The following is a 20,211-nucleotide window of genomic DNA, read 5'->3' as shown; positions in this document are numbered from 1 at the left end:
CTATAATTTCTGATAAAAATTAGTCACAGTTACATCCACTGGTCCATTACTTTGTTCGTACTATAATGTCCATATCGATCAGGACCATTACATTCATGCGTAAAATCAAGTTGAGAGAAGGAAAGATGAAATGAAATATAAAAAGAAGAATCTTTACAAGTTCACGAGAAGCTTCTTTCCTCTGCCGTCAGCTAAACAACAATCTAGTAGCTTAATTTATAATTCATTCAATTAATTCTCTTATTATTCTTCTAACCTTGACCCGCTAATCATGATTAGGAAGAAAGGGATCTAAATTAGTTGACCTTTTTATAATTGTACCCAGGCTATACAATAACACACATGTCTATATAATATACATACAGAAATAATACAGAAATAAAGAAGAAAATTAGTACTCATTTGTAGACCTTAAAAGAACAGCAAAGCTTCTCCATCCATTCAGAAATTTCCCCTCATCTCCTCGACAAGGTTTGAACTTTCTTGATTTCATCTTTATTTACTTGCCCTTTTGTTTACTTGCTGTAATTGATGCCAATTTAGGGTTTGCCTGCTTGTAACTTTCTTGATTTTCTTGATTATTCAGTCTTTTTAGTTGATATCGATGTAATTTTGGTTAAAGATGATAACTTTATCTTGTTCTTAAGGAGAATTTTAATGGGTATCCACCAGTTTTTGTGATTTTGTAGTTGTGCTTGTTTTTATCAGATCTTTACTTGTTTCTAGTATCAATTTTGTCTTGCTTTTAGCTACTTTTTATCTCCCATGACCCTCAAATCACAATCATTTAAAGCTACTGGAATTATTTTGTTTCCTGTGTTTTATTGCTTATTCTCCGAAAATATATTTTCTTTCTGTATTTATAATACTTGTATTAGCTTGATCATTTATTTTGAAATCATCACAAGTTCTTAGATTGATGACTTTATCTATTCAATATGATTGCAAGGTGCAGCTTGTGCAACTCACCGCTTTTGTTTTAATACTCAAACAATGGGATTCTGCTCTTGTTTCTCAAAGGTAAAGTAGTGGAGTAATGGTAAATACGCGAAAAAGCAGATTGTTATACTTCCATCTTCATTCTAGTTTATACATAAGCATCTAGGTGTAGTTGGTTGCTATTATTATTTAAGTCTTGCCTAGTTGCCTGTGTGATATTTTTAGTTTATGAACCCTTGGTTTGGAATTTTACCAAATGCCTGGTCCTACAATGGAAATTAATTTCCGATATGAAAATCAAGCATTGGATGCTGCAGAAAATTATATTGGAAGAGCATGTCCACATTGATTTTCTCATTAACAAATTGAAGAGGTTAGGCATTAGTCTATAAAATAACCCTTGAGGATGGTAGTTTGGCCCCTGAAAGTAAGGATCTGGGCCTTGAAGAAATCTTGTCACTGCTTCTCAATTATTTTGCAATAGTATGTTACATTCTGCTGTAAGATTTAGAGTTATACATGAAATAATTGTTGAAAATTTCTGAATTTTGCACGTGTGAATATCTCTATGTATAACTTGTCAGTAGGCATGCATAGCTCACATAGACAGATCATTCCACTGAGTGGTGAATGGTACATAGGTCAATCCATATATCTGGTAACGCACTAAACAGTTTCCACAGATCAGATGGTCACTGTTTATCTGCCATTGTGCCTTGTCTTAGCTGTTTTTCAAGGCAAATATTGGTTGTAAGAAAACCTATAACTTGTGGCAAAGTATGGAGGAATTGTTATGGTATTAGTGATTAGCGTATTGGTTTTTTTTTTTACAGCTTTGCATAATTGATTATAGATCTGTTTAGAATCGATGGAAATGGCATTTGACCCATGTATACGTGGTTATTAAAACTCAAATGTACCCTTATTATTTTGATATATTGTGCTTTCCTTGTTTTGTACTTTTGTACTTGCAAATTAGTTAAAGCAACCTTTTTTTCTTGTAGGATAAAAATGACGGAGATGATTCCAATCATCATGTTGATTTTGCCGGTGGTAATATTCAACTTATCACTGGCAAAGATATGTGGGACGAGAAGATAGCTGAAGCAAAGAGAGATGGCAAAATTGTAAGTTTTTATTGCCCAGGCCAAGAGTATGAGCTGTCTTCTCCTTTTTTGCAGTGTTTGGTTCTGCATTGGAATCAGTTAAGCATCGTTTAGAAAACAATCAGAAAAATCATTTATGTTTTGTACTGTCGGCAAGCATGAACATTGATGGGCCACATAATATTTAGTTATTCGAAACACTGTGTTCATGTGAATATAGATATATATATTTCCAAGTACGCAAACCTAAAGCTAAGTGGTTAAAAAAGCAATAATATAGCCCGTGATGTATAGATCTAATCTTTCAAGCACACGATAGGCTGGTGATGTTACTGTGGAGGCTATAATCTATATTTAGATAATGAACAGAAATATGGAATTTTTAATTTAGCAATATATATATATGGGGGGTTTAGATTCAAAAAGAGATAAAATGGAGACTTCTACCTTACAATTAAGTTAATTCAGTAATTTATAAGAAATTGGAAAAAAATTAAGAATAATGATTGAACTTATACTTGTATGAGCCCAGACTATTACTAGTCAAACTCAGTTTATGAAGTTTTATTCCCTACTACAAGTGAATTTAACTATTTACATAATTATGAGTTTATAGCTATACAGACTACAATACTCATGATAATATAAGATTGACTAACGAATAATCAGTAAGTAATTAAAATAATCTTACATTGATAAACAATATACTATAAGTTATTGGATACATATGTACTACAACATCAATATATATATTTGTATTATTTTATAGGTGTTGAATCCCCATATTATCATGTTAGTCAAATCCTTGTATCCCAATACTACATGCTCGCACCCCCACGCCAGTATTCTTGCTTCTTAGGTGAAGACAATCTTTTGATGCACATGAAACATTCAAGTTTTGCTATTTTAGACAAAGAAACTTGAGAGCATGTGAGGGTAACACATGGTTTTTATTTTTCGGGGTAAGAATTTTAAGTTATGAAGCTTCAGGGGTTAAGCTGTAGAATCTTGACAGTTGACAGTAAAGCGCTTCATTTGTAATTCCAGATATTTTCTAGATGGTTTATAGGGTTTAAGCATGATTCATGGTTTACCATAGACAGTTATTACCCCAGTTATAGTACTCATCTATTGTTGGTTCTTGTTAAACAGGTAATTGCAAACTTTAGTGCATCATGGTGTGGTCCTTGTAGAATGATTGCGCCGTACTACCGGGAGCTATCTGAGACTCACCCATCTATTATGTTTTTAGCCATTGATGTTGATGAACTCACTGTAAGTAATGCAACACGGTTATGAACTTGTCTTCATGTTCTTAATTGCGACTACATTTACTCCCTAGGGAATCCATCTCATCTGAATGCTTGATGGTGCTGCCTGTCTAGTGCAAAAGTTATACTCTGTGGTGAAGATGCTTATGGATCTGTTACAATGTTACATGTTAGGTTTAGCTAAATTTATTGATGAAGATATCTTCGGTTGTGCAGGAATTTAGTACACAGTGGGATATCAAAGCCACTCCAACTTTCTTCTTCCTTAGAGATGGGCAGCAATTTGACAAACTTGTCGGGGCTAACAAGCCGGAGCTGCAGAAGAAGATGGCTACTATTTTGAATTCATGAGCTGCCCGGTGTTAGTATCATGTGCAAGTATCGTTGTGTCCTCCCCTCGGATTGTAAAGTGTTACATAAGTTGATTGATTTTGTCCTTTCTTTTTTTGTTTCGGAAAAGATTAAAATAATGGTATTGAAATGTTCTTACTTCTTAGTGGAGTAGCCTGTTATCTCTCACGGGCTTTTGTTGTATCTAGTTGGTTTTTCATGAATCTTTAGTTATACAAGGAATAAGGACTATAATACATATGGAGTATGTGTTACTTTGATTATAAATTTATGTCTTTATAACGTGTATTTGCTCAAATAAAATGCGAATAAAGTGAATATTGGGAACTTGTAACGGAACTTTACCTTGGATGGCCCGGTGACATTCCGGTTAACTTGTTCCAATTTTACTTCTATCAAATTTTAATATCAGAATAGCATGAAGATGCCAGTTTTTCTTCTGATAGCCCGAAGATTTCTTAAATATTTATCTAAATGATTTGTATTGTTGTGATAGGAGTTTGTGCTATTATAACCTGTGATCTGTAATAGAGTGATCGGTATTCAATACAATTTATAATTTGAATTCGGATTTTACAACTTTTTGGATATATATTAGATGGCTCAGTAGTCACACGTGATTTATAATACTGTGACCAATACAAATGATAATCTAAACGCGGTTTTACAAATTTTTGGATATATATTGGATGGTCCGGTCGTCACATTTGATTTATACTACTGTGACCAATCTATACTATACTATAATAAGCCAACATAGGTTTAATTTGTAGTCGTACAAAATTTTGGTTTGGTCATCTCTGTTGTAACTACAAGTCTATCACATGTAAACTTCTCTTGCTCTTACAACATTAAAGAATTTTATACCATTTAAATTACAAACACTTGAGATGTAGTAGAGGATAAAAACATCACTATTATTCTTTTAAATATAATTTATATACTACATTATAATAAATCGACATTGGTATAATTTTTAGTCATCCAAAAAATATAATCAGTTGGTAAATATAATCGGGTTAAAATCCAATTCATCAATTCTAAAATACTATTAAAATGATGTTAAAATTTAAATTATAATTAATAAATTACGAATTTTAGTTAAAATCCAATTCAACAATTCTAAAATACTATTAAAATGATGTTAAAATTTAAATTATAATTAATAAATTACGAATTTTATATCCGCCCGTGCTTCGCACGGGTTAAAGGCTAGTACAAATAATAATCTAAACACGATTTTACAAATTTTGGGATATATATTGGATGGCCCGGTTGTCACATTTAAATATGATGACGACAATGTAACAATGATCTCCTCCAAATATTTAAGTGACTTGTATTATTGAGACTTACATTATGACTTGTATTATTGAGACTTACATTATTGTGATCAGAGTTTGTGCTACTATAACCCTGGATATTGTTTAAGTTATTGGTATTATTGTGATCGGAGTTTGGAGTTTATGCCTACCGTAAATCGTGATTTGTTCTGTACAACTCATAATTTGAACGCGGATTTTAGTTTTACGCAACATTTGGGCATGACCGTATAATGAGCGTATATATATAAGCACATAATTCAAAATCAAAACTAGAAATAATTGAAAGAAACCAATGTCAAAACCAAAACTACACGACTCATGTGCAAGTTTTGAAAAAGAAACCAACAACTTGGAATCCATCTTGCCTTTCTAGAGCGCCGGCACCCATCCATGTGAATGTGATGCTCTTTTCATTCTCTTCCTTTCTGGTGTGCTGTCCGCAGCAATGCCAGATATACGACATTAGTACAAAACAAGCCAGCTGGTGATAGAATTGCAAAATGTCACGAAAACTGATAACTTGAACACTTTCACATATCCCTTAGCTAAAATTGATAAACTTTGCTCGGCATATATAACTCTATCGAATCGTGGTGTAGGATAAGCATAGACGACACACTATATTACTTCAAAACCAGCATACACGAATATATAGCAGTCAGGTAGAAAGTATAGCTAAAAATATATACAAAAATAAACTCTTACATACTAAATTACGCATATGCTATTACCTGGATGTAGCAGTACCGTAGATACAAATTATAGTACATATTTGATGGAAAGCCATATGAAGATAATAAAACATTAAGGTAGAAAAGAATAAGATACAAATGAGAGAGTAGTTACCAGGCAGTGTGAATCACATTGCCTAGCTGGGTATCGACCTGTAGAAAAGTGTAACCAGGGAGGGATTATCTCATCGTCCTTTTGGGTTCATGATTTGAGAGAAAACAGCACTAGGAGTCAAACCATCTGAGTCTGTACTCGCTAGACTTCGTCCACCAATGCTCATTGACATGCCAGAGCTTCTTGAATCTGTTACATGCCCATCAAAGCCTGTGGATGAATCAGGATCCTTCTTTCCTTTATCAAATGCTCCGTCTTCTAAGTCCATCCCGACAAAACCTTTACCACTCTCTTCAGCACTCTCTTGGAGCTGCAGAGCAAATTCAAGGTTCCATAGGACATCACCCATTGATGGCCTGTCAATTCCCTGATCAGCCACACACTTTACTGCTGTTTCTGCTACCTTTTTTAGACACTCAGGAGCAATCTTTCCCTTGAGATATGGATCAATAATCTGATCAAGATTGCCCTTCTGATGGCAATGGAAAGCCCACTCCGCCAAACTCACTTGCTCCTTTGGTAGTGTTGGGTTCAAAGCAGGACGAGCACATAAAATCTCAAACAGAACAACTCCAAACGAGTATACATCAGATTTTTCTGTCAGTTGCTGCCGCCTAAAGTACTCCGGATCGAGATACCCAAAACTACCTTTCACTACTGTACTGACATGAGTGTGATCCAATGTAGGACCTGTTTTTGACAATCCGAAATCAGATACCTTTGCAACCCACTTTTCATCTAAGAGAATGTTGGTTGTCTTGACATCACGGTGGATAATAGTATGCTTGGCACCCGTATGAAGATAATGCAAACCACGAGCAGCCCCAATGCAGATTTCAAGTCTCTGCTTCCATGGCAAAGGTGGCTTTTGGGTCTTGTAGAGATGCTCACGGAGAGTTCCATAAGCCATGTAATCATACACAAGGATCATTTCACAGTTTTCTTCACAATAACCAATCAATGAAACAAGGTGTCGGTGTCGTAGTTTTGAGAGCATTTCAATCTCCGTTTGGAATTCGTGCACACCTTGCTCAGATAGCGGATTTCCACGCTTGATTGCAACCATAGTTGTACCACCATCAATCTCACCCTTGTACACTTTGCCAAAACCACCCACGCCAAGGATCAGTGCATCGTCAAAATTCTTGGTTGCAGCCATTATCTCAGCAAAAGAGAAGTGTCGGCAAAGATTTGAAGGGAGGGAGGAGGCATAGCTCCCTGTGGTTGTGGTCTTTCCAGAACCTGAGGAATGTGAATTTCCATAGAGAGAAAGAGGTAGCCACCCAGATGGTCCATCACTTGCACTCGGATCCCTCCTCTGCCTACGCCGAGCAAGAAAACAAACAAGTAAACCAACAAGAAGTACAGCAGCAATGCTACCCCCGATGCTGCCACCAATGACACCAGTCTTATTTGAGTCACCTGATCCAGATGAAGATCGTTTACGTGATGGATCAATTCTGTCTTGTTTAGGGGCTGGGATAGGATTGGGACCTGCAAGAATTCCATCAGTAACATTTATTTTGAATATCTCCACCCCATTAAGAATTGCATCATCGTAATTTGATTTCGCTTTAAGATTCGGATGCAATGCTAACCAAAGATCCTGCTGTGGAGGCCCGGATGGAACAATCACCGCATAATCCTTGTAAATTGGAACTCCATTTGTAACAGTCCAAGCAACCACATCTGCCCCAGCCTCGGCAGTTTTATTGTTAAGGAAGATATCAAACACCCTCTGGTTAATCTTGGTTACATTTGCAGAAACCTCGCAGAAATGGAGCCTAACCAAGTAAGAGAAACCTGAATCAACAGAGAAGACCCAAGTCAAATTGTACTGATCGTTTATGTTCGGGTCTGGACCCATTGTTCTAGCAGTTTTATATATATCAACTGGTGCCACATAAGCAGGTATGTCTGGAGGATAGGCAATAGTCATATCTGGGTCAGCTGTTTGTGAAACCCCAGATCCTGCCCCAAATATGTAAAGCATATCATCGAACCAGGACCTAAAGAGACCAGTATCACTTGAGGGAGAAATGGCATTTCCACCTACATTTAACCGATAAACATTCTCAAGAGCAGTGGAATTATCAATGGTGAATTGATTACTTAGCCCCACGAGAGCCGCTTCAGTCGCATAGATGTCAGGATGTGACACAGCCTCAATACCGTTCACAAATGCATATGAATCAGGAATATTTGAAGCTGGGGTGAAGGTAATGTTTAACATTGTGGATGGAACATTAATAGAATACTCTTTAACAATAATATCATAGTTAAGCGCTTCTGCGGTTTGTGCTGCACTAAAGTTTTTGAGAAGGGTATATGGACCACAAGACACTGAGAAGATAGCCTTAGAGGCATTGAAGTTTCCATAGGATGCAGGATAGAAGTGGAGGCGGATAAATTTGCGACCAACAGCAACCGGAATGCTGTAGGTGAACTCGGATTGGAAAACACGAGCAGTCAGGTAAGGGGTAGTCGGAACTGAAGATTTCTGGGCGTCAGCCTCGAACGTAGAAGACTTGGCACCTGCCAAAACAAACTTTGACCCTTTATCTGTAGTCCATTGGCGACCATCAACTTTATCATCAGGACCACCACAGTTCACAAGGTTATTATCTGCCGGGACATAATCAGCAGCTAATACTTCACCAACCACAAAGGCCAGCAACAGAAAATCAACAATCAATTTCCCATAGCCAACCTGAACGGACTTCCTCATCGAAAAAAATCTACGTATAGAGGAGATAGGTTGCCCAAACAAAACAATTAAAAGGTTCTGCACAATAAAGAAAACAAGTACAACATAAAGCTTAAAATCTTGAAATTTAATCAAGAAACAGAAAATAAAAACATATCAAAGGCACATGCAAAGATGCAACAATAGAATGATCAGAATTGATAGAGTATCAGCTTATAACACATAGTATCAGCTGAAGAGCTGAAAACACATAGTATCAGCTGAAAACAATCGAGTCTCTCTCTCTCTCTCTCTCTCGCCCCCTCTCTCTCCCTCCCTCTGCCTCTCCTTCCCTCTCCCTCTCCCTCTCTCCCCCTCTCTCTCACACACACACAAATGCATAGCTTAATTGAGCATCATAGATATATAAAAACAATGACAGACTCATGCAATCCACATGAAAAGAAAACTCATAAAGTTGCAGAATTCAGATAAATATACCTTACAAAAGAGTAAAGCAGTGATCAAGTCAAGAGCAGATCCAACAAGTAAAAGCCATAAATCAAAAACCCCAAGTAAAGGAAGATGAAAATGCCTCCTTTTGACTAAACCCCACTTGAAGAAAAAGAGAGTTAATCTCAGCTGGGTGATGAAGAAAATGGATAGAGAGAGGAAATGAGGGTTTGAACCAGTTTAAGAGAGAGAAAGAACAGACATTACCAGTTTAATATATTATATGTGTGTGAATATTTTTCCTTGCTTGGTCTACTTGAAACTTACAGTTGTCCGTTTTGGTGATTAGTTTCAGTACAAGTTTACAACTGCTACTTAAGACATTGATTTTCATTAAATTAAACAACTTCTTTAATTATGTTCAAGTATGTCACACTAATCATTTCTGCATTAAACGCGTCAGTTTAGTTAGTCGTTGACCGATAAAATCAAAATCTTATCATGGAGTAATAGATTATAAGTAAATTGTAGAATTTAGTCCGTAACATGGTTTATAATAATCGTATGACTTCTTCTTAGTTGGATACTCAGAAAAAATCATATATATAATTCATAAAAGGACAACTATAGATGTGGTTAAAGAAAATATATCGAAGGAAAACACTCCAAAAAAATAAATAATATTTTCTTTTTCGTTAAAGTCATGCAAGACTTCAGAAATATATTGTTTTAAAAAAGTTATTAACTTGTTTCAAAAAAAAAAAAAAGAGTTATTAACTTAAATGTACTACCTCTGTTCCGACAAATTCTTACATTATTTTTGACGCATATATATTGAAACTTTTATGAAATACAATTTTATAACATTTTCTTTAAAAAATTGCTAAAACAAAAATCTAACACTTAAAAATTTATTCAAAACATTATATAATTATACTTTATAAAAATCTCAAACTAACGGTAAAAGTAAAAAAACATGGGTAGGAGTAGAGCTGTAATTCGAGTCGGGCGGCTCGCGAGCTCGCCCGGCTCGAACTCATTTAAGTGGGCTCGACTCGACTCATTAAACGAGCCGAGTTCGGGCAAAGATTTCGGCTCACTTAATTAAACGAGTCGGATCGACTTGACTTGTGAAATTAAACGAGCCGAGTTCGGGTAGAGGTTTGGACTCAATTAAGCATAAAATTATACGAGCTGGCTCACTCGACTCATTAAAACCGGCTCGTTTAGTTAAACGAGCCTACTCGACTCGACTCGTGAAATTAACCGAGTCGAGTTCGGACAAAAATTTAGACTCGATTAGTTAACCGAGCGGGCTCGTCTCGATTAAACTTGGCTCGAAGTAGGCTCGGTGGATGTTTATTGTTTGCATTAAAGCAACGCAGTTGGGCATTTTCCTCTCCTCGAAGCGATTGGTAACGGCCCACTAGAATAGCTAAAATATGCTATAACAAAACAATTTTTTTTTTACGAAACATTTTTTTAATATTAAAACAACTTAAACTAATTTAAATTTGGTTCACCGTTTGAGTAGGAAGTTTCGGAAAGAAATTTCAGATAAGCGGTCTGAAATTTGTATTTTTTGCCGTCAGAAGCCACAAACAATTACAGAAATTAAAAGACACATCAATTGTGCAGTGCCACATTTTAAATGTATCATAACGGAACATAGTTTACAGAAATTAAAAGACACATCAAATTGTGCGGTGACACATTTTAATGTATCATAACGGAACATAGAGATGAGAAGAAGTATAGGATCAAGTACGTAGAGAAGCCAGCAAGTCCAGCGTAATGCATGCAGAAAACAACAATTACAGTCGATGCAACCATTTTGGAAGCTAGCAAGACCAAGTTCAATGAATTTAGCTCATTATGAGCGTATTTCTCTCCACGTGGCAGTCCACGTGTACCCTGCAGCCACAGACAGCTGTCTCTTGATAGTTTTAAGGTTGTGTAGTTTGAGTAAGATACGCACGCCTGTCTGGTGCAATACACTCCTCATCTGCTAAGTTTCATCAAAGTGGTTTTGGTGAGTTCCAATACTGTAACATCAGGTTTTTGTTCCCCTATATGTTCCATCAATAACTATATTTATAAATCAGTAGAATCGTGTATTGTTTACTCTTCATCTTCAACCATCTATAGCCTGTTTTTGGTATTTGTTGGTCTCACTTTTAAGTATTTGTTGATAGTTAGCGTTACTGTAGTGTACTACTACAGGCGGGGCGGAACAAGGGGGCTTGGAAACTCCGACTCCGGGCTGAATTTCAAAATTTAATAAATTTTTACTTTTCAAATCTTGACTTCTAGCTAATTCCTGATTAATTCTTAAAAAAATATTTTACTGATTTATCAGATTATACTCTTTTTTTTTTTTTTTTTTTGACAGATATCAGATTATACTCTTAACTAAAAATCCCTGATTTATTGAAAAAAATTTCAATAAATCCCTAATATATCTTGAATCGATAGATCAACAATTAGTTCCGATTCTCGATTTTTGCAACCATGCCTGTTAGTAACAAAATTATTTCAAGCTGCGGCTGATATACAAAACTAGCGATATTGAATTTTAGCTTGGCCTGGATTTATGTATACAGGTAATTAAACTGATCATTAAATTCCATCGAAATCAGTTGTCATCGAGCTGGCTTTTGCAGATTACTGGCTTGCATAATGCTTGCAAGTATACATTATAGAGTGACTTAAAAAGCTTCTGATTTCCGTTACTTAAGCGTATCAGATAACTTCTGGTGCAGTACTCCCAGGTTTCCAGCAGACTCTGAGTATACAGTATCATCTAGTACAGAGATTTATAGTTTTTTTTAACTTTTGATCTACCTTAATTATCTTAATTTGGGAAATTTATAAATGAAAGATAAATTTATTGGAACACACCAACTAAGATGTGACATTAGAACATCTTTGCTTTTAAGGTAGAAATTTACATTTCTTATAGAGCACTTCTTTAGCAGATTGTACTTTTTATTGCATCACTCAATATTCTTTTTGTTCATTGTATCCTTATATATACATGCTCCGGGAGTACATTTATCACGGCGGCTGATTGACGTAAACATGGACAATATGATGCATATATTTAAATTGAAAGCTATTTTTTGGGTGCTTGTACTTTTGTTATTGATCAGTAATTCTGATTCTTCGGTATTTGAAGTTGATGAAGATGAAATCTCTAGCACAAATTATGGGTATTTTAATAGAGTTTTTGTATCTTTTTTCGCCAGTTTCCAGAATTGGACTATATGCGCTTAGTTTTGTTGTTCTGTGATCAGGATTGATGAAATGGCTGATATGGAAGAGAATGCATGGGCAATGGTGCAGAAACAAGGAAAACAATTTGTGGCGAATAATCGGCCTCTTTATGTAAACGGATTCAACACGTACTGGTTAATGGTGTTTGCTGTGGATCAGTCTACCCGAGCCAAGGTCAGTGAAGTGTTTCAACAGGCATCGTCTGTTGGCCTTACAGTGTGTCGAACATGGGCTTTTAATGATGGCCAGTGGCGTGCTCTGCAGAAAGCACCCTCAGTTTACGACGAAGATGTTTTCAAGGTAGTATTCTTCCTACCAACTGTCCCCTTATGCATAAAAGCCACTTCTGTTCAGAGTTCTTTTGATTTTAACTTCAAACATGGATAATTAAATTGCGTAACTATATTGTTCTGTCCGATTACAGGCCTTAGATTTTGTTATAAGTGAGGCAAGGAAGTACAAAATCAGACTTATATTGTCATTAATTAACAACTGGGATTCATATGGAGGGAAACCACAGTATGTCAAATGGGGTAAAGATGCTGGCCTTAATTTAACATCAGACGACGACTTCTTCTCTCATCCGACCTTAAGGAGCTACTACAAAGCACATGTAAAGGCATGTAAACCAACAAGTTCTTCTCTTACATCTCTTTATACTTGTGTCTCTGGCATATCATCTTTTTGCTCGTAAAAGTCCTTTCTAATGCTAAACTAGTTATTACTTGTAATATGCAGACGGTGCTTAATAGGGTGAATACGTTCAACAACATAACTTACAAAGATGATCCGACCATATTTGCGTGGGAACTGATGAACGAGCCTAGGTGTCCCTCAGATTCCTCTGGGGATAAACTTCAGGTTCGAGTTCCTGAAAATCAATAAAGTATATCACTTTTTACTTGGTACCAAATAAGTTATCATGTTGATATAAACTATGATGCAGGAATGGATAGAAGAAATGGCAGTCTACGTGAAGAGCATCGATCCAAACCACCTAGTGGAGATTGGGCTAGAAGGGTTTTATGGTCCCTCAACACCAAACCGGGTTCAATTCAATCCAAACACATATGCTCAACAAGTTGGGACTGATTTTATCAGGAACCATAACATACTTGGTGTTGATTTTGCCTCTGTTCACATATACGCAGACTCTTGGTAAGTAACAAGAATGCAAAACAATACACATTTTTACTTCCCTAATTCTCTTGCCCTCTGCATGAGACGGAATCTGATCACTGTGTTTCTGTTCTGGTGAAGGATCTCACAATCAATCGATGATTCACATCTTAAATTCGTCAAGTCATGGATGGAATCTCACATTGAGGACGCTGAGAAGGTTCTTGGAATGCCAGTAATCTTCGGGGAGTATGGTGTATCAACAAAAGACCCTGGCTACAATTCATCATACCGCGACAAGGTCATAAGTACAGTGTACACCACTTTGCTAAATTCAACCAAGAAGGGAGGAAGTGGAGCTGGTAGTCTTCTCTGGCAGGTGTTTCCCGAAGGGACAGACTACATGGATGATGGATATGCAATAGTCCTTTCAAAGACTCCGTCCATATCAAACATCGTGTCCCTCCACTCGAAAAGGCTTGCTACATTCAACTCTTTATGTTCCTGGAAGTGCCGCTGGGGCTGCAAGAAGAAGCATAGGTTGGAAGAACTCGATCACCACGACGAGCTCTGAGTCGTACATGTTCCATCAGGTAACTCTTTTCTGAAGATGAGTAATGGCAAAGGACTGATGCACAGTACATTTGAAGAACTATCTGTTCAAACTCTAGTAAATGTAAAAATAAATTACTGCAGCTGAATATATCTCATGAACTGCACTTTGTAATCTGTGACTTGAAGAGCTGGTTTTGTTTGTAATGTATAATATTTTGGTTGAGAACACCTGAGTTAGCTTTCAAGTCTGGCAACATGTGCCATTTAAGTTAAACTATGCCATGATTCATGGAAAATCCATGATAAAAATATTCAGATAAATTGGAGATTTTTAGATAAATCAGAATGTAATCGGTAATATCTTTCAAATTTTTATAAAATTAATCAGAGATTTTTACAACACTTGCGACAGCCATCAAGCATTCAAATGAAGCTTCAATCATACCAACATTCAAACAAAGCTCCCCTCATACCAACAAAATACGTTCCTGTTTTCCGGCAAGAATGATCAGAGGCATGCCAATTGTGTTAGTGAATCATATAATAAAAGAAGCTGCTTAGGCTGAATTTACGGATTATGATACTAGCAGCAAATCATAAGATTCAGTAAAGTTAAAAAGGGAGGTCTCTTCAGATAATGTAAATGTGCTGAAACACAGCCCAGACTTGTCACTGACAAATACAACTTCTGATATAAACTAAACTGCCAGTGAGCAAACTTATGCTACGATGGCTATTTTAATAAAATGTTGCAACGAGTTAATGACATCCGAAATCTTCATACAAATTGTTTATTAGCACAAGGAACTGTCGCTGGAAAGGAATGAATCTCCAGGTCTCACATAACTAAAACCTTGAAAGGGATTTCCAGTAGCCTTTGGGCTGGAGGCTGGTGAATCCAACAAAGACATGTCTGTCCAGCGCTTATCAAAGTTTGCAATACAGTGTATTCCTGCAACTTCGGGACAAAAACTAGGCTTGATTTCTCTTGCTTCCAATTTCTTCCAATTAATTGGCTTAAACCACTTATGGCCCTTCACTTCGTCGCTCCCAGTAGGCCCGCTGCCCAAGCGCTTTTCTGGATCCTTTTGTAGGAGCTAGAACACAAAAAAGGCACTGTTTCAGTCCTATACTCCTATAGTTACATTATAAATATCTGACAAATAACAGGGCAGTAACTATAATATCCGTTAAGTCTTCAAATATTTTGGTGACATTTATATTTGGTGTGCGAGGTATTTGTTTGGCATTAAAATCATCTGAACCTAAATGCTGCCAGAACTACTAATCATTTTATAAGCAAGAGTATAAAAGTAAATGTGGATAATAACAGTATAGGTAGTAAAAGAATTAAGCATGTAAATATTACCGCTTTCAGTAAAGAATGAGCTTCACTTGATAAAAATGATGGCAACTTAATTTTATCCTTAATTATCTTTTGCTGAACTTTCTCTCTATTTCCACCTATAAAAGGAGGCTGCACAAACAAAAAACAAAAAAATCAGTACTTCCAACATACAAAAAAATCAGTACTTCCAACATAAGCTGAGTCGTTTCTACGCAGAAACGTATCTCACTTGAACAGAAAGCTTTAGTATTTCATCATATGTTCGGAGTGAAGTACCCAATTTATCCAGTTAATGGAATCCCACATATAACATAACTATACCTTCAGATCTAAACATGATCTCGTGTAACTTGCACTACGAATTTGAAGTGAATAGTCTCATAAATGACAAACATATTTCACTACGCTCAGATTCACAATCTCCAAAACCACACAAGTCCCAAATTAGCAACCAAATAAATGCCAAGATCTATTAGGAACTATAAATTCCACAATCTCCAAAACCACACAAGTCCCAAAGTAGCAATCAAATAACTGCAGAAAACTACTAAGAATGATCATGTGTTGAAAAGAATATTTAGGTTATTAAAACAATCATATTCTACATTATCAAAATACATTAGCCATGTATTTTATTTATTTGATTTAAAATTTGACCATTTATCTGATGTTTAATCCTCCAGTTGTGCGAAAAATTCCTACACCAATCGACTTGGACACCCATACGCATATATTGTGTTGAATAGAGGGTTTATATCCCAGATGTAAAAACTACTCAAATGCCTACTTTCTCTCTTACATATGGGCCATATGGCACATTAATCACAAGGGATACCTATTTAAACTCCCAATTGTGAGTCTCAAAATGTGTTCTGATTATTAAGAGTGTTCGATATCATGATATATCCACATAATTGACGTACATATCTAGCGACAATCATCGAGGACCAATGGACCATACACATGTATTCGAGACCTTGAATTTGACTAATGTAATGCACCAAAAAAAAAATTCAAATTACACCGGCATGTAATAAACACTGAAAAATAGTTGGATTTATGTAAGCAATTTTGCAATATACTAACCTTCCCAGTGAGCATCTCAAACAGCAAAATACCAACACTCCACCAGTCTGCAGCTTTATCATGACCCTTCCCAAGAATGATTTCAGGTGACATGTACTCCATTGTTCCACACAATGAATTTGATCTTGTATTTTCTTCGTATTGCTTTGCCAGGCCGAAGTCAGTCAACAAAGCCTTTTTGTAATTTACATTATAAAGCTCAGTATTAGTGTCCATGCTTGTCTATCTGTGTGTGTGTGTGTGTGTGAGAGAGAGAGAGAGAGAGAGAGAGTACATGTCCATCTGCATCTAGTAGAACATTCTCTGGTTTAAGATCCCTATGCATAATCCCATTTTTGTGCAGATGAGAGACAGCAGATATAATCTCTGCTGCGTATATGCGAGCCAGATCCTCCCTAAAAGAATACATATGGCAATCAACATTGGCCAACAAACACATTACATTTCACAGAGAAATGGACAGACAAAGGATACCTGAAGAGACCCTGGTGGTAGAGCTGGAAAAAAAGGTGCCCGCCATTCACAAAATCCAGCACAAGATAAAGTCTGTATTTGGTCTGCAGATCAGAAGATATCACAATTAGATTTATATAAATAATTAACTTAATCTTGAAAAGAGACCTATTCGGAATTTAGATTCCTGGGCTATCAAAAAGGCATATTAAATGAAGTCCTAGATTTGAGTTCAGGAAGAGGCAAAGCTAGATTAGAACAAACATAACACAAAGTTGAGTAAAGTACATACTACGTACTGATAAATAGACCGATGCTAATAATTCGATTTTAGCAAATGAAAGACTAGTTTATAAATTAGCAGAAAATTATGATTCATATCGTGTGCACGAAAAATTACCTGGAACGAGTATCTGAGCTGCACAATGAAGGGATGATCAATCTTTGTCAAGATATCCCTCTCTGCTTTCATGTATTCAGCATGATTCTTCTCCATAATCCTATCTTTCCGCATGACCTTCATTGCATACACTTCCGAAGTCCCCTTCTTTCTAACCTGAAACACTTTTGCAAATGCACCCTGCCCTACAACCTTCAAAACCTCAAAATCTTCGAGGCCTACACTCCGGACCTTCACTGAATCGTCTTGGTTTAAAACTAGGGATTCCTCCTCAGTAGAGTTATTCTCGACAAACTCCTGAGCTTTTGCAGCTTCTTCGTCACTGAAGCATTCTAAAAATTCCATTGAATCCTCAATCTCGCGTATTGTTAAGTTGCTCTTTCTTAGTGACTGGCTAACACATGCAGAGGGACCAACCAAAGAATGTGATCGGCTGTGAATGATTACTAGATCATCGCAAGTAAGTTCACTGTCATCTCCTGCAGGCAACGGATTTCCTAAATTCACATTGTTAACATCATTTATGGCCTGACCAGGTAGAGGACCAAATATATCAGAAAATTCCAGTTCCACATCATCAATAGGAACTGCCTCAGGATGGGTCATAGGGAAAAGTAACTGCCTCGAGTTGTGTGTTGGAGTATTTTTAAAAGCAGTGAAGTACGAAGAAACCATGCTGCCAATAACAGTTAAAGAACACAGATGATCGAGCAAAATAGCAGAATGACTTTCTTAAAATGACGTCAAGCTGCAAATTGGTGGCAAACTCCTATCAACTGCCTTAATCAAATGGAAGTCCAAGTTAGCAGTTGGGGTTTTAAAAAACTTTGTAAGGAGGCAAACCAAAATCCTGCAAAAGAAGAAGTTCTTGTTTCCCGATTGACAGGAAACGATGGATCCAGTAATGGTTCTTGAATTCATGAAGATCCGGTAGTCAAATCTGTATACACAAAGCAAACAATTAATAATGCAAAAGTTGTTGGTGCACTCAGTACCTACTTCAAAGACACTAATGTAATCTATCAACATTCCAAATATGAGTTCATAAAACTATGTGTATTTCTTATACAGTATCATTTCTATGAGTAGTATTTCAAACTCCAGATACACGCAGAAGAGAAAACAATACATAGATAAAGGGTAAATATGCACACGGAGATCTTCTACAATTTTAGAAAATATATTTGACGGCCAACTACAACATACACATGTATATGCCTATGGGGAAGAACAGATGAAAAGGCATAACAACTTGATCATTAGTATAAACCAGTGAATCAGACAAAATTACAACTAAAAAGTCAGATTAAGTAAAGGTGAGCTTGTAAGAATAGACTATTGACTTGTATTTTGACAGATAAGGACCCATATATATATACTAACATAGACCAAGAAAGTAAGAGTCCAGGATTTAACTTGATTACATTCTGAAAATGCAGTAAATCTGGTAAACCTATGTAATATGTGCGTGACTCATTGTAAAAAAATTTATTTGCTATTCTTACTGTCCGATTAACACATTGTATAAGTAGATCAAGGGGCCAGATTTAAATAAATTAAAGCTTGCATACTTTAAAGTCAAATAATTCTACTTTATAAAGAATCAAACAGTACCAAAATCACATATTTGGTCTACCACTAATTAACAATTTCGCACAGATGAAATAATAATGGTGGAGTATGGTGAAAATAAAAAATATTGGCAAGCAGAAAACACTATAGGCCTTTCTAATCTCATACAGTAATTCTCAATATCAAACTAATTTCAGCCTTCACAATTCATTCTAGTAGGAAACTGTCTGACTTTAAGAAATCAAATCTCATACTATAAGAGCTCCTTAGGGTAAGCTTTTTCCTGATTCACAAGTCCGAAAAGCAGCCAAATGGTACTTCTCCAAACAAAATACAACAAGGGAAAAAAACTTCTCCAAACAACCGCTAAACCAATTAAGCACAACTCTAAGGAATAAATACAAAACGCATGAACAAGCATAAATCTAAAAAGTATACAATGGGTCAGAGTCAAATATAGCCATGTGTAAAGTATACAACAGAATCAAATCAATCATATGTTCTTCCAAAGAAAGCCTCACAGACACAAAATAACCAAAAAAACACAAATGGGCATCACCAAAAACCAAAAAAGATTCAAACTTTAGAATCTATTTAAGGTAAAACACATGAAACATTAAAACCCATTAAAATTCAAGGCCTAATATGCAACAATTATATACATATGCACTAACATGCGCCCTTAAGATCTCAGATCTATTAGCAATGGCCACACCCAAAAAACAGATAATCAAGATTTCAAAATTCAGATGAGAAAAAGCAAAGTATTACAATTACCAAGCACCAGTTGAATGAATGTAAACAAAAAAGCAGCAAATAATTATAATTATAGAAGAAATATAATAATATAAAATATGTAGAGAAAAGAAGAAGAAGAAGAGGATTACCTGTAGGTTGAGAGAGGGTTGCGTTGCAGAATGGAAACTTTTTTGAGACGTGTTTGATCAAACAATCTGATCTATATATGCGGGTTTCTACGAATAAATTATTATAAAATAAAATAAAAAGAAATTGTAATAATAACAAACGAAAGTGGAAGATAGGAGACTTTGCTTTCAATAAGGCACGGCTCGCCACTTCCTTTTTGTTCTGTTTAGATACGAGGTATATGCCTTTTGTGGTGTGATACGATGAAATTACTTTTATTGGTGATTTAGGATTGACAAATTATAATTTTCCGGTCCTCTTGATCGTGGATCAATTTTAGTTGGAGGAAATTATTAATATAATTTTACAGAATTAATAATTATATCATGACATTATATTTATATATATAATAATATTATATATATATATAATAAGAGAGGTTAATTTGATAATTTGGTATAATTTTTCAAAATATGTATTGGTAGATCATATTATTACTTTATAAACGGTCAATATTTCATAATAATAAAAGATATTATGTATAATATTTAAATTAAA

At 35.8% G+C, this 20,211-nt stretch overlaps 4 protein-coding genes across 7 annotated transcripts; 2 read left to right on the top strand and 2 right to left on the bottom strand.

The window, feature by feature from the left end:
• Positions 1–323: 323 nt before the first annotated feature.
• On the top strand, positions 324–3,934 carry LOC108216017 (thioredoxin H-type). Of its 2 annotated transcripts, none has more exons than XM_017388668.2 (5): positions 324–471; positions 956–1,020; positions 1,944–2,066; positions 3,198–3,320; positions 3,533–3,934. In XM_017388668.2, the coding sequence occupies exons 2-5, from the start codon at positions 994–996 to the stop codon at positions 3,665–3,667; spliced, it is 408 nt and encodes a 135-aa protein (XP_017244157.1). In that variant the 5' UTR covers positions 324–471; positions 956–993; the 3' UTR covers positions 3,668–3,934. The 2 variants fall into 2 exon arrangements, with proteins under 2 accessions (XP_017244157.1, XP_017244158.1); XM_017388669.2 differs by having other exon boundaries at positions 375–471; positions 950–1,020.
• Positions 3,935–5,245: 1,311 nt separating this feature from the next.
• Positions 5,246–9,267, bottom strand: LOC108218818 (receptor-like protein kinase FERONIA). Of its 3 annotated transcripts, none has more exons than XR_010291000.1 (3): positions 9,026–9,250; positions 5,839–8,623; positions 5,246–5,425 (listed from the first exon to the last, which is right to left on the bottom strand). XR_010291000.1 is itself a non-coding variant. In XM_017391938.2 (2 exons), exon 2 carries the CDS (start codon positions 8,564–8,566, stop codon positions 5,909–5,911), a length of 2,658 nt encoding a protein of 885 aa, XP_017247427.1. In that variant the 5' UTR covers positions 8,567–8,623; positions 9,026–9,267; the 3' UTR covers positions 5,651–5,908. The 3 variants fall into 3 exon arrangements, 1 of the variants encoding a protein (XP_017247427.1); XR_010290999.1 differs by having other exon boundaries at positions 5,246–5,473; positions 9,026–9,249; XM_017391938.2 differs by lacking the exon at positions 5,246–5,425 and having other exon boundaries at positions 5,651–8,623; positions 9,026–9,267.
• A 2,721-nt stretch (positions 9,268–11,988) lies between these two features.
• On the top strand, positions 11,989–14,153 carry LOC108216821 (mannan endo-1,4-beta-mannosidase 6). The gene is made up of 6 exons (XM_017389665.2): positions 11,989–12,189; positions 12,274–12,553; positions 12,678–12,872; positions 12,992–13,114; positions 13,200–13,411; positions 13,514–14,153. Exons 1-6 carry the CDS (start codon positions 12,059–12,061, stop codon positions 13,944–13,946), a joined length of 1,374 nt encoding a protein of 457 aa, XP_017245154.1. The 5' UTR covers positions 11,989–12,058; the 3' UTR covers positions 13,947–14,153.
• Positions 14,154–14,534: 381 nt separating this feature from the next.
• LOC108219458 (serine/threonine-protein kinase AtPK1/AtPK6) lies at positions 14,535–19,810 on the bottom strand. The gene is made up of 7 exons (XM_017392924.2): positions 19,674–19,810; positions 17,215–18,154; positions 16,836–16,918; positions 16,636–16,756; positions 16,362–16,535; positions 15,297–15,404; positions 14,535–15,024 (listed from the first exon to the last, which is right to left on the bottom strand). Exons 2-7 carry the CDS (start codon positions 17,887–17,889, stop codon positions 14,722–14,724), a joined length of 1,464 nt encoding a protein of 487 aa, XP_017248413.1. The 5' UTR covers positions 17,890–18,154; positions 19,674–19,810; the 3' UTR covers positions 14,535–14,721.
• Between the last annotated feature and the right edge of the window lie 401 nt (positions 19,811–20,211).

This window comes from Daucus carota, chromosome 4 (genome assembly GCF_001625215.2).
Source record: "Daucus carota subsp. sativus chromosome 4, DH1 v3.0, whole genome shotgun sequence".
Lineage (NCBI taxonomy): Eukaryota > Viridiplantae > Streptophyta > Magnoliopsida > Apiales > Apiaceae > Daucus > Daucus carota.
Note: the sequence above shows the minus strand (reverse complement) of the source record. Positions and strands in the feature narration are given on the sequence as shown.

Excerpts from the sequence above, each read along its gene's own strand:
- LOC108216017 (XM_017388668.2), top strand. The coding sequence starts at position 994 with ATGGGATTCTGCTCTTGTTTCTCAAAG. Across the intron at positions 1,021-1,943 it reads TCTGCTCTTGTTTCTCAAAG|GATAAAAATGACGGAGATGA; the intron begins GTAAAGTAGTGG and ends TTTTTCTTGTAG. Across the intron at positions 3,321-3,532 it reads TTGATGTTGATGAACTCACT|GAATTTAGTACACAGTGGGA; the intron begins GTAAGTAATGCA and ends TCGGTTGTGCAG.
- LOC108216821 (XM_017389665.2), top strand. The coding sequence starts at position 12,059 with ATGGACAATATGATGCATATATTTAAATTGAAAGCTATTTTTTGGGTG. Across the intron at positions 12,190-12,273 it reads ATCTCTAGCACAAATTATGG|GATTGATGAAATGGCTGATA; the intron begins GTATTTTAATAG and ends TTCTGTGATCAG. Across the intron at positions 12,554-12,677 it reads ACGACGAAGATGTTTTCAAG|GCCTTAGATTTTGTTATAAG; the intron begins GTAGTATTCTTC and ends GTCCGATTACAG.
- LOC108218818 (XM_017391938.2), bottom strand. The coding sequence starts at position 8,566 with ATGAGGAAGTCCGTTCAGGTTGGCTATGGGAAATTGATTGTTGATTTT.
- LOC108219458 (XM_017392924.2), bottom strand. The coding sequence starts at position 17,889 with ATGGTTTCTTCGTACTTCACTGCTTTTAAAAATACTCCAACACACAAC. Across the intron at positions 16,536-16,635 it reads TACTAGATGCAGATGGACAT|GCTTTGTTGACTGACTTCGG; the intron begins GTACTCTCTCTC and ends AATTACAAAAAG. Across the intron at positions 15,405-16,361 it reads TTGAGATGCTCACTGGGAAG|CCTCCTTTTATAGGTGGAAA; the intron begins GTTAGTATATTG and ends TTGTTTGTGCAG.